General features: G+C 49.8%; 2 protein-coding genes across 2 annotated transcripts in view; one reads left to right on the forward strand and one right to left on the reverse strand.

Moving 5' to 3' along the window:
* CSPP1 (centrosome and spindle pole associated protein 1) overlaps positions 1-312 on the reverse strand; it is a 31,892-nt gene extending 31,580 nt beyond the window's left edge. The window contains exon 1 of the mRNA XM_054178977.1: positions 202-312. The gene's annotated coding sequence lies outside the window, so the exon portion shown is untranslated. The remainder of the gene's footprint in view (positions 1-201) is intronic.
* Positions 313-536: 224 nt separating this feature from the next.
* On the forward strand, positions 537-5,686 carry COPS5 (COP9 signalosome subunit 5). The gene is made up of 8 exons (XM_054178986.1): positions 537-787; positions 895-1,129; positions 2,555-2,683; positions 2,907-2,972; positions 3,869-3,954; positions 4,170-4,281; positions 4,557-4,705; positions 5,289-5,686. Exons 1-8 carry the CDS (start codon positions 630-632, stop codon positions 5,371-5,373), a joined length of 1,020 nt encoding a protein of 339 aa, XP_054034961.1. The 5' UTR covers positions 537-629; the 3' UTR covers positions 5,374-5,686.
* Positions 5,687-9,587: the final 3,901 nt, after the last annotated feature.

Genomic DNA, 9,587 nt, shown 5'->3' on the forward strand with positions numbered 1-9,587 from the left:
CCCATGGCTCGGGGCCCCGTTTGGTGTCCCCCCCGGCAGGGCCCGCTTCCTACGCTGCTCCCCAGCGAGCCGCCCCCGTCCCTCCCGCTGCAGAGGCGAGCCGGGAGGGCTCGAGCAGGACCGGCTGCTCGGGGTCGGCAGACCGGGCTGAGGCGGGGAGTGCGTGTGCGCGGCGTGCGCTGTCCCGACCGCTCCGCTCACCGGCGCCGGCGGCCGCCGCTCTCCCCGCGTCCCGCTCCCGACGCCGCCTGCCCGGAAATGGGCGCCACGCAGCGCCCCCTGCCGCCCCGGAGGAGCCCTCTGTCCCGCAGCGGGGCTGTAACCGGGGGAAGGCAGCGGTCTCCCCTCCACAGGGGCCTTCGCGGGCCGCCCCCTCCGAGACGCCGCTTGGCCGATGGCGAGCGGGAAGAGGGAACCGTGACCCCCCGAACGCGTGTGCCGTGCCGCGACATGCCGTAACCGCTGCGGCGAGCACCCCCGCAGCGGCGAGCACCCCCACAGCGGCCAGCCGAGCGGCGCCGCGCCTGCGCGGCCCCTGCCACCGCCTCCCGCCACTCCCCCGCCTCGCTTGGCTCTGCCGGTGCGGCCGGACGGGGCCAGGGCTAGGCCCGGGCCCGGTGCGGGGGGCGATGGCGGCGGCGGGGAGCGGCGGCGCCGGCAGCAGCATGGCGCAGAAGACGTGGGAGCTGGCCAACAACATGCAGGAGGCGCAGAGCATCGACGAGATCTACAAATACGACCGCAAGCAGCAGCAGGAGATCCTGGCGGCCAAGCCCTGGACCAAGGAGTGAGTGAGAGCGGGGCCGGGCCGCGGGGCCGGGCCGCGGGGCCGGAGGGCGGGCGGGGAGGGCTGCGGCGCGGGCCCTGATGGCTCCCGCGGCCTCTCCCCGGCAGCCACCATTACTTCAAGTACTGCAAGATCTCGGCCCTGGCCCTCCTGAAGATGGTGATGCACGCCCGGTCGGGGGGCAACCTGGAGGTGATGGGGCTCATGCTGGGAAAGGTGGACGGGGAAACCATGATCATCATGGACAGCTTCGCTTTGCCGGTGGAGGGCACCGAGACCCGCGTCAACGCGCAGGCAGCCGCCTACGAGTACATGGCTGCCTACATCGAGAACGCAAAGCAGGTGAGCAGAGGAGGTGGGAGATCGGCGCTCCGTGGTGTGGCTGTGGATCTCAGCTCATCACACAGCAACACGTTCAGCCCTTGTCTGGGTCTAACCTACAGCAGTAGCTCCATCACCCCAGGACACTTCCCCACCAAAGAAGGGGAGGGGGAAAAGGAGAGGAGACCCTCCGGGTTGCAACAAAAATGGATTTAAAGAAACAGTTAAACTCACCCTGGTATTAAGTATCTAAAGTTATCCTCGGCCCAGGAAAGGTACAGCAGTCACAATAAACAGGAAAGTAGTTCTTAAGAGCAGCAGGATCGAGAGAAGCCCTACCCTCACCAAACGTCTTCTCCCCCCTTTATACTGAGAGTAATTTTTATGTGATGGGCTTCACCTGAAGCCAGTTTAGCTCAGCTGCCCTGATTGCAGATTGCAAAATGCCTGGCTCAGGATTCTCTCCCAGCAACAGCAGGAGAGTTGGCAGTGAATAACTCAGAGCCCTGTAAACATTTTCACCCCTACATTTCTATGTCTTACAGTAGGCCCTCAAGTACTACTGAATTGCCCTGTATAAACGATTTTCATTGCTCAAGAAGTATTTCTGTGGCTGTAGCAGGTTCCTTGCAGATGAAACAAGGAGGGGAGGTGGGTTGTAACCTTCCTGACACGTTCAGTACTGGGCAGAAACGAGCAGGTGGTGCATCCCCAGGCACAGCTCTGTTAAGAACAGCTGTGCAGGGCCATACCTAAAGTGCAGTGTGGAGCAGCCAGTAAGCAGTTCCTGAGCGAGGATTACACAGTCAGGTGTGGTAGGTGCTTGTTTTGGTTGTTTTCTCCCAGTATTTGTAGAGAGAGTTGAGGGCACTGTTTGGAAACTCCCAGTCTAAGCTTTTCTAATCCTAAAAATGTCAGGAATCCATCTTTTGGCTTTCACAGCCTGCTCTGGAGATCATTTCTGTCACTGCTTGAAACCATGCCTCTCTGAAGTTGTTTTAAACCTAGTGATAGTCTCTCTGGATGCTTCTGAGATGTCTTGCAGCACTCATGAGCACTGGTTCTCCACTGTCATACCATACACCGGGGGAGATCTGATGTGCTTGTGTCCTATCCACTCCACACAGAAGAGCCCCAGCTTCCTGACCAGCTCACCTTGTGCAGTCTCCTCAGTACTTCAGCTGTCGAGAAGAAGCTGCTCCAGGCTCCTTCATGTTCTCTGCTCTGTAGCAGAGGCTGCTGACAGTGCAGACTGCACAGCTGCTCGGAAACAGTGTGCCAGAGCGGGGGGGTGTGGTTAGCATTTAGTTCAGAGCGAGTGAGCTGCTGTCTGTGTGGGTTTGTAGCCCCTCACGGCGCTGCAGTAGGCGGGAAGGCCCCGCAGAGGGCAGCTGAGCCTCTCGAATGGGCGTTAATTGGGGGTCTGTTTCCTTTTACTGCTCTTAGGTCGGGCGGCTGGAAAACGCCATCGGCTGGTACCACAGCCACCCCGGCTACGGCTGCTGGCTCTCGGGCATCGACGTCAGCACCCAGATGCTCAACCAGCAGTTCCAGGAACCCTTTGTAGCAGTGGTGGTAAGCACAAAGCTGCAAAGCAAACCATAGAGTCATAGAACTGTCCAGGCAGGAAGAGACCTTTGAGATCATCGTGTAGGGAAGGAGGTTTAGGTTTCTGCCTGCTAACATTCCAGCAGTGTGTGTTGCATGAGGGCAGTGTGAGATGGTGCCTCAAAGTTACTTTAATTCTCTGCCAGTTACTGAAATGCAGATCACCATAAGCACTGCCTGTCTCCTACAGATCGATCCAACAAGAACAATATCTGCAGGAAAAGTCAATCTTGGAGCATTCAGGACATACCCTAAGGTAAGTAGTTAACATTCTAGTGTGTGATGACTGAACTGTCTTTAGAGCCAATCTATGACTTGGTTGAGATTGCTGCAGTTTGACCATCTGCCAGTTTGATCTCTGCTGTGCCTCATCCTTCATGCTGGAAGCCAGCCCTGCTGATACACTGCTATTGTCTGTCTTTGGCTATCGATTATGTTTACAGAGCTTGACTTCTAGTTTGTTTTTCATTGCTTTTTGACAGTGTTCAATCTAGAGAGTGGATCTGTGCTAAAATTGCACAGCTCCATAGCACCATTTTCAATGGACAGAGCTGTAGGCAGCATGCATCAAAATCAGTCTAATAAAGCTCAGGTATATCCTGCAAAGTTCCAGTTACTCATTGAGCACTTCAGGCCAATGTCCAGGAAAACTGCAAGCAGCAAAAATGTTCCTGAGGGGTTCCCAGTTGTGAGCATTACTTTTGTGTTGGCAAATGCACAGGAGATCTGGGAGTTGGTGATTGAGGATTGGCTTCTGTAGGTAAAACCACTTCAGCATTCCTTCAGAATCTGAGCAGGGAGAATCCTGCACCTGAAACCAAATAGCTGCCAAGAATAGGTAGGAAAATGTCTCAGAAGCAGCTTGCTCTTTGATCTAATCCCAGCTTACCATCCTGTGTGAACTCTCTCAGCTCTGCCCAACTTGCTCTTTGACAGACCTGCAAACATAATGACTGCCAGCAAAGCCAGATGTGAATCTCAGAGCCAAGAAAATTCCACCTTGCAGGCTACTGGGGAAAATTTCATTTTCCCTAGGAAAAATAAAGGAGAATTGCAGACATTAGAACTTTTGTGAAGTGCTTTCAAAGACCTTAGGCATTTTTGAAAGTCCCCAGACTGCTGTGTTACCTTTGCCCTCTGTTGAATTTTTAGGGCTATAAACCTCCTGATGAAGGTCCCTCTGAATACCAGACTATCCCACTTAATAAAATAGAAGACTTTGGTGTGCACTGTAAACAGTAAGTAACAAAAATGACTGACTCTAGCACAGGTCCTTGATTGTGGTGTCTAGGTGAGTGACTCAGGACAGAGAAGAGCATTTCTTGGAGTGTTTGAACTCCTGGAGTTTTGTGGCTTTAGCACTGTTGATTTGGGATGGCACTTCAGGTGTCCCAGCCAAACAAACAACAGATTTGGATGGCAGCTTGCTTGGTTTGCATGTTTGTTTTTAAAGGTATTATGCTTTAGAAGTCTCCTACTTCAAGTCCTCTCTGGACCGCAAGCTGCTGGAGCTCCTGTGGAACAAGTACTGGGTGAACACTCTCAGCTCCTCCAGCTTGCTCACGGTAAGCACCGGGGCTGCTCTGACCCGGACGTGCTGCATGGGCACTGTTCAAGAGGGCTTGCAACAGACACACTGCAGGTAGACCTTCAGTGTAGCAGCTCAGCAGCAAACCCTTCCTTCTGTGCAAGTCCACTGTGGACCTTTTGCACAGTCAGAACCACCCAACCAGGCTGTCCTAACATCTGCAGTGGCTTAAAAGCTCTTCTCGCATTTTGAGTACGCTGCTTGAATTTTTGTCGCTGAGAGCTGAATGTGTGCTGCCTTCTTTCTCCCAAGAATGCTGACTACACCACTGGCCAGGTCTTTGATTTGTCTGAAAAACTGGAGCAGTCAGAAGCTCAGCTTGGAAGGGGCAGTTTCATGCTGGGGTTAGAGACTCACGATAAGAAATCAGAAGACAAGCTTGCAAAAGCCACAAGAGACAGGTGAGAGAACACACAGTGTCTTCTTCCCTCTGAAAAGTGGGGGGTTCTTCTGCGCTTTTATCCTGCCTTTAATCGTAACCTCCCAAGGTTATAGAGGAGAATGATGAGCGAGAGGAATGGGAGACTCCAGATGGCACTGGGTGCTTCTGGGAGTCTCAGAAAGCCTTGCCTTTGGAGAGCCATTGGAGGCTTTGTTTCTGCAATACACTCCTCTCTGGTTTCATAAACAAAGACTCCCTGCTAAAATTCATCCTCCAGCCCCAGTCCCCAGGACTGTGGTTGATTTTTCTTAGGGTCAGATGCCCACATTGCTCACTCTACTGTTAACATGAGGTGTCCTGAACTGCCAAAGGATTTTCTGGCTTTGTTTCCTGTGCATGCTGCTCCTCACTTTACTTTTTAAGCAACAAAAAGAATTGGCAACCATGGCTAAACCGCTCTGTGTGACTTCTCCTCTTCTCTCTGGACAGCTGCTAAGATTCATGGGGTTATGGGCACCCTGAACTTCCAGCCCAGCTGGCTATGTTCAGATTAAATGACAGTTCAGGCTTTGGCCAACCTTGACTTTCTGCTTGTTTTTCAGCTGCAAGACCACCATAGAAGCTATCCACGGACTGATGTCTCAGGTTATTAAAGATAAACTCTTTAATCAAATTAATATAGCTTGAAGTGCAGCCCCAGGTGATAGGCATCTCCGAGGCAGGAGGCACGAATTTCTTCGCCTGGACTTGTTCAGTGTGGGAAGTGAAGCTGGAGTGGAAAATGATTCATGTAATTTGTAGTCCTTTCATATTCCCCACCTGTCTGACTGGCTTTAAAGCACAGAATGTTCTCAAGTGTAGTGCAGCCTTTTGTTCTTTATCACAGAACACCACCAGTTCAGAGCGTTGTTCCAAAAGAAAATGAACTGTCACTCACTGGCTTTTGCTCTGCAGTATTTATCTCCATTATCCAACTGCAATAAAACCATTTGGGAAATGAGTGCTTTGGGCCTTGCAGTTTTTGGCAAAGCTTCTCCTCCCTTTACTCTTGTTCCTGGTGCTCTGCAGAGGAGTCCCGGGCCCTCCCATCTGGAAGGGACCCTCTGCAGCGGGAGCTGTTGTTACTTGGAATTTCATCTCTGCCTTTAATTTTAGGAGCTGAAATCCCATTTGCTTCTCTGTTAACAAGCTCTTACAGCTGATGGAGCCTTTCCTGACTTTGTGGGCCAGCCAGAACTTCTCCCAGCACTGCAACATTCCTGCATGGTGCAGCAGTGTTTTGCTTGTAGCTTCACGCTGGCCTCATTGTCTATCTAGGTGACAACCAGCTCTGGAGTGAAAGGAGTATTATGGTTCTGCAGCATTATTCTCCTCCTGCTCACTTCCTCTTTCTTGTCCCAGTCACTTGCTGCATGCAGAAGGACAAAATAAATAGTTAATATCTCTGAAATGGGCTCATTTAGGGCCACAGATCCTAACCCACATGAATCATCATCACTGGCTTAGAAGCTGGTGCTGCTGCAGGGCTGAGCCCAGTTTGCTTTGGAGGCTCTTGTGCTGTGTTTCAATAATTCAAGATGTTTGGGCTTCTTTTAAGTTTTTATCCTTAATCCTGAGTTTCCTGGGGTTTGGGGAATGTTTACTTTGGGGATCATTTATGCTTTATATGTGAGGCCGTTACACTTTGTGCCTTAAGGAACTGAAAATCCTCAGCTCTGCCTTGATGTGGGGTTTGGTTCTGGTTTAGTCTGGGAATTTTAATAGCAATTACTCCTTGGGGGCTTTTTATCCACATGGACCCCAGCTAACAGGGCAAGCTGTCATTCAGCAGGGAAATGCAGACACCCTGAAGCAGACATTCCTCCAGAGTTTTAAAGCAGCAGCATCTAAGCATAGGAAAATAGCCGAGGCCAGTAGAGGTGGGATGGTATCAGATGTGCAGCTTTTCAGAACAATCTGAGCCTCTTGCAGCATGGCAGTGGTCAGGAAGGCAGAAGCAGGCTGTGCATTTCCTTGGAAATGGCAGCACTACTCTTATGTACAAGCAGGCACAGGACCTAAGCACCCAGCAGTACCTGTGTCTCTTGAACTGGGAAGCCCAGAATTGGACCCCGTACTCCAGATGTGGCCTCACTAGGGCAGAACCTCCCTTGACCTGCTGATCACTCTCCTTAACACACCCCAGGAGATCATTGGCCTTGGCCACAGGAGCACACTGCTGGCTCATGGGGAACTTGCCTGTCAACTTTTCCTACATCTTTGATTCTGGTACAGGACCAGCAAGCAGCTGTGAGCTGGCTACAAAGCTCTGCTCGCCGTCTCTGGGATTGCCCTCACTCCACACTGTCTCTGCTCAGATCCTGCTTTACAGGGCACTCTGCTTTCCTTGCCTCAGTGGCACTGTGTGCACAATAGCTCAGACTGAATGGAATGAGCTCTTCCAGACCTGCTAGTCAGTAAATAAAGCTTCACTTTCTTGCACTTCTGTAACTTGTGCATTGATAAAGCTTTAACTGCACCTGGTTTGGGATATAGAATACATAGAATAAACCAGGTTGGAAGAGACCTTCAACATCGTGTCCAACCCATCAACCAATCCAACCCACCTAATCAGCTAACCCATGGGCACCCCATCAAGTCTCCTCCTGAACACCTCCAATGATGGTGACTCCACCATATGTTTACACCTCATCCTGTCTGGTACTTCCTGACACTTGAGGCGATTGCTGTGGCCCCAGAAGTCCCCATCAGAACTGGGCTCTCCTGATGCTGTGTGCTTAGGACCCTCACATTCATACACACTCATTAAAGTGGTTCTTGAAACCCCAGTGCAAAGATTCTGTGCATCATACCATAAACTAGACCTAAGATAAAACAGCAAGTACTTTCCAAGGTACAAAACCAGACAAAATTTAAACATGACTGAGTTAAGTTTCTATCATTTTAAGGTCACAGCCCCCCTGAGATGAACATGATTAAATATGGGGTGATAATACCTAAGATTAATTGCATGCACTAAGGGCTTTGTGGTTTTTTTTCCTTGTGCCACAAAGCACTGCCATCAGAGCCTCCAGCTAGCTGAAGGATTTTTCTGGAGTTAAAAACAATTATGCTGGACCTTTAAGGAATGAATGAAGTATCTTGTTCCTCAGGGTGTTGTTTGGTGGGTTTTTTATGAGCTGTAGTTTTCCTTTTCAGAGCCTAGGAATAATATCCATGAGGAAATGTGTAATTTAGGCAAGTTAATCTTGACCCTCAGATGAAACTTCTACCACATGAAAATATTCACTGTGACATTTGGTTTGTTTTTCATTATGAAAAATTGCTCCATACAGGGCTTTCTGAAAGCTACAGTACTCTGGGAAGTAGCATGGTCCAGTGGATAGGTCACAGGACTGCATCTCCAGAGGACTGGGGTTTCTTCCTGACTTTCCACAAGCCAGGAGTGAATAAACCTCAGCAAGGCTGTTTTGCCAGAACTGGTGTCTGTTTTCCTCTGTGAAATAGTAAGCTCAATCATCAGCCTTTTAAGAAGACAGATGAAAAAGGCTATGCAAGCACCAGCATTTCTGTACATGGAGGTCATTGCTGTCTCCACAATCTCCAGCTTGTCAGGCACCGCCACCTTCCACAGACATCCTTAACAGCACTGTTAGCAGAGAAGGTTTGCTCTGTTTTGCATAGCTTGTTTGGACCATCAGGGATAGGAAATGCCTGGGCCCTTTGAGGGGATTATAAACAGATTGCTTTAGGAACTCTTCATTTTCAGCTGAAATATGCATTCAACTCCTGTGTAATTTGTCCATCATTTCCTCTGTGAGCCTCTGTTTGCTTTAGTCCCGCTTTCCTCAGGGCTTGTGTATGCCTTCATTACAAAAGGAAATTAATTTATGTGCCTGCATCTAATGGCAAACAATCGGTGGTAATTACAACCACCTGAACTGAAGGCCAGTTGCGTTCCCTCGCTGTATCGTTTGATGGGGTTAGAAGTTACTCTGCAGTGTATGCAGGCAGGGACTGCAAGAGAGGATGAGCACCAGGTGGTTAAACCAGGCTGCAAATGTCACACACAACCACCCAGAGCTTCAGTTTTTCACAGTTCACTCCAGCTCTCTGCAGGTTGAGTGAAACTGAAGCCCTGTTTGCTCTGCCCTGTGTTTCTGAGAACAGTGTATTGGCTGCCTTTAGAAACATCCAAACCCAACGAGATTTAAATTGAGTGAAAGTAGTCTTTTTAGCCACTTTTGACACACCAAGTCAACTCTACTGAAGCAACTGTGCTGACTGCATTTTAAACAGCTGCCTAGCCACACAACCAAAAAAAGGTCTGACTGAATAAAAAGTTTGAAAGCTGGCCCTGGAGAAGTGTGTCAGAAATGGTTAGGCTTGGAGTCAACGTTTCACAGCTACAAGTGTGAGCGTTTTCTAGGGGTATTTGTCTTGCTCATTACATGACACAACCCACACACACTGATGCGAAATGCAAGACAGTGCATATGCAAGGGAGGCTCTTCAGTTGTTTTCTGTCCTTAGAAGTAAATCTCAGTTCCCTCTCACAATCTGGAACTGTAAGAAACAGACAGATCCAGGATTTTACACAGGTATGTCCAAAAGCTTTTATCCAGACAAGGACTTTTTGTACTCAGCCAAATTACTGCCATGCTGGGGAGTACACAGATGATTGTTCCACATACTCTGTGCCACCAGAGGAGAATCCTGCTTCAGAGCTTAATAAATATTCTCTCTGAAACTTTTCAGAGCTCTTTCTGCCTTGATAAATCAGATTACTAACAGGCAGCCCTAGACACCTGCAGAATCTACAGCCATGAGGGAGGGCAAACTTCAGGCCAAAATTAACTTTCAGATATTACCAGGCTTGCTTTACAGAAACATTTCCCAGA

The sequence above is a fragment of the Dryobates pubescens genome, chromosome 3 (assembly GCF_014839835.1).
Source record: "Dryobates pubescens isolate bDryPub1 chromosome 3, bDryPub1.pri, whole genome shotgun sequence".
NCBI lineage: Eukaryota > Metazoa > Chordata > Aves > Piciformes > Picidae > Dryobates > Dryobates pubescens.

Excerpts from the sequence above, each read along its gene's own strand:
- COPS5 (XM_054178986.1), top strand. The coding sequence starts at position 630 with ATGGCGGCGGCGGGGAGCGGCGGCGCCGGCAGCAGCATGGCGCAGAAG. Across the intron at positions 1,130-2,554 it reads ACATCGAGAACGCAAAGCAG|GTCGGGCGGCTGGAAAACGC; the intron begins GTGAGCAGAGGA and ends TACTGCTCTTAG. Across the intron at positions 2,973-3,868 it reads CATTCAGGACATACCCTAAG|GGCTATAAACCTCCTGATGA; the intron begins GTAAGTAGTTAA and ends TTGAATTTTTAG.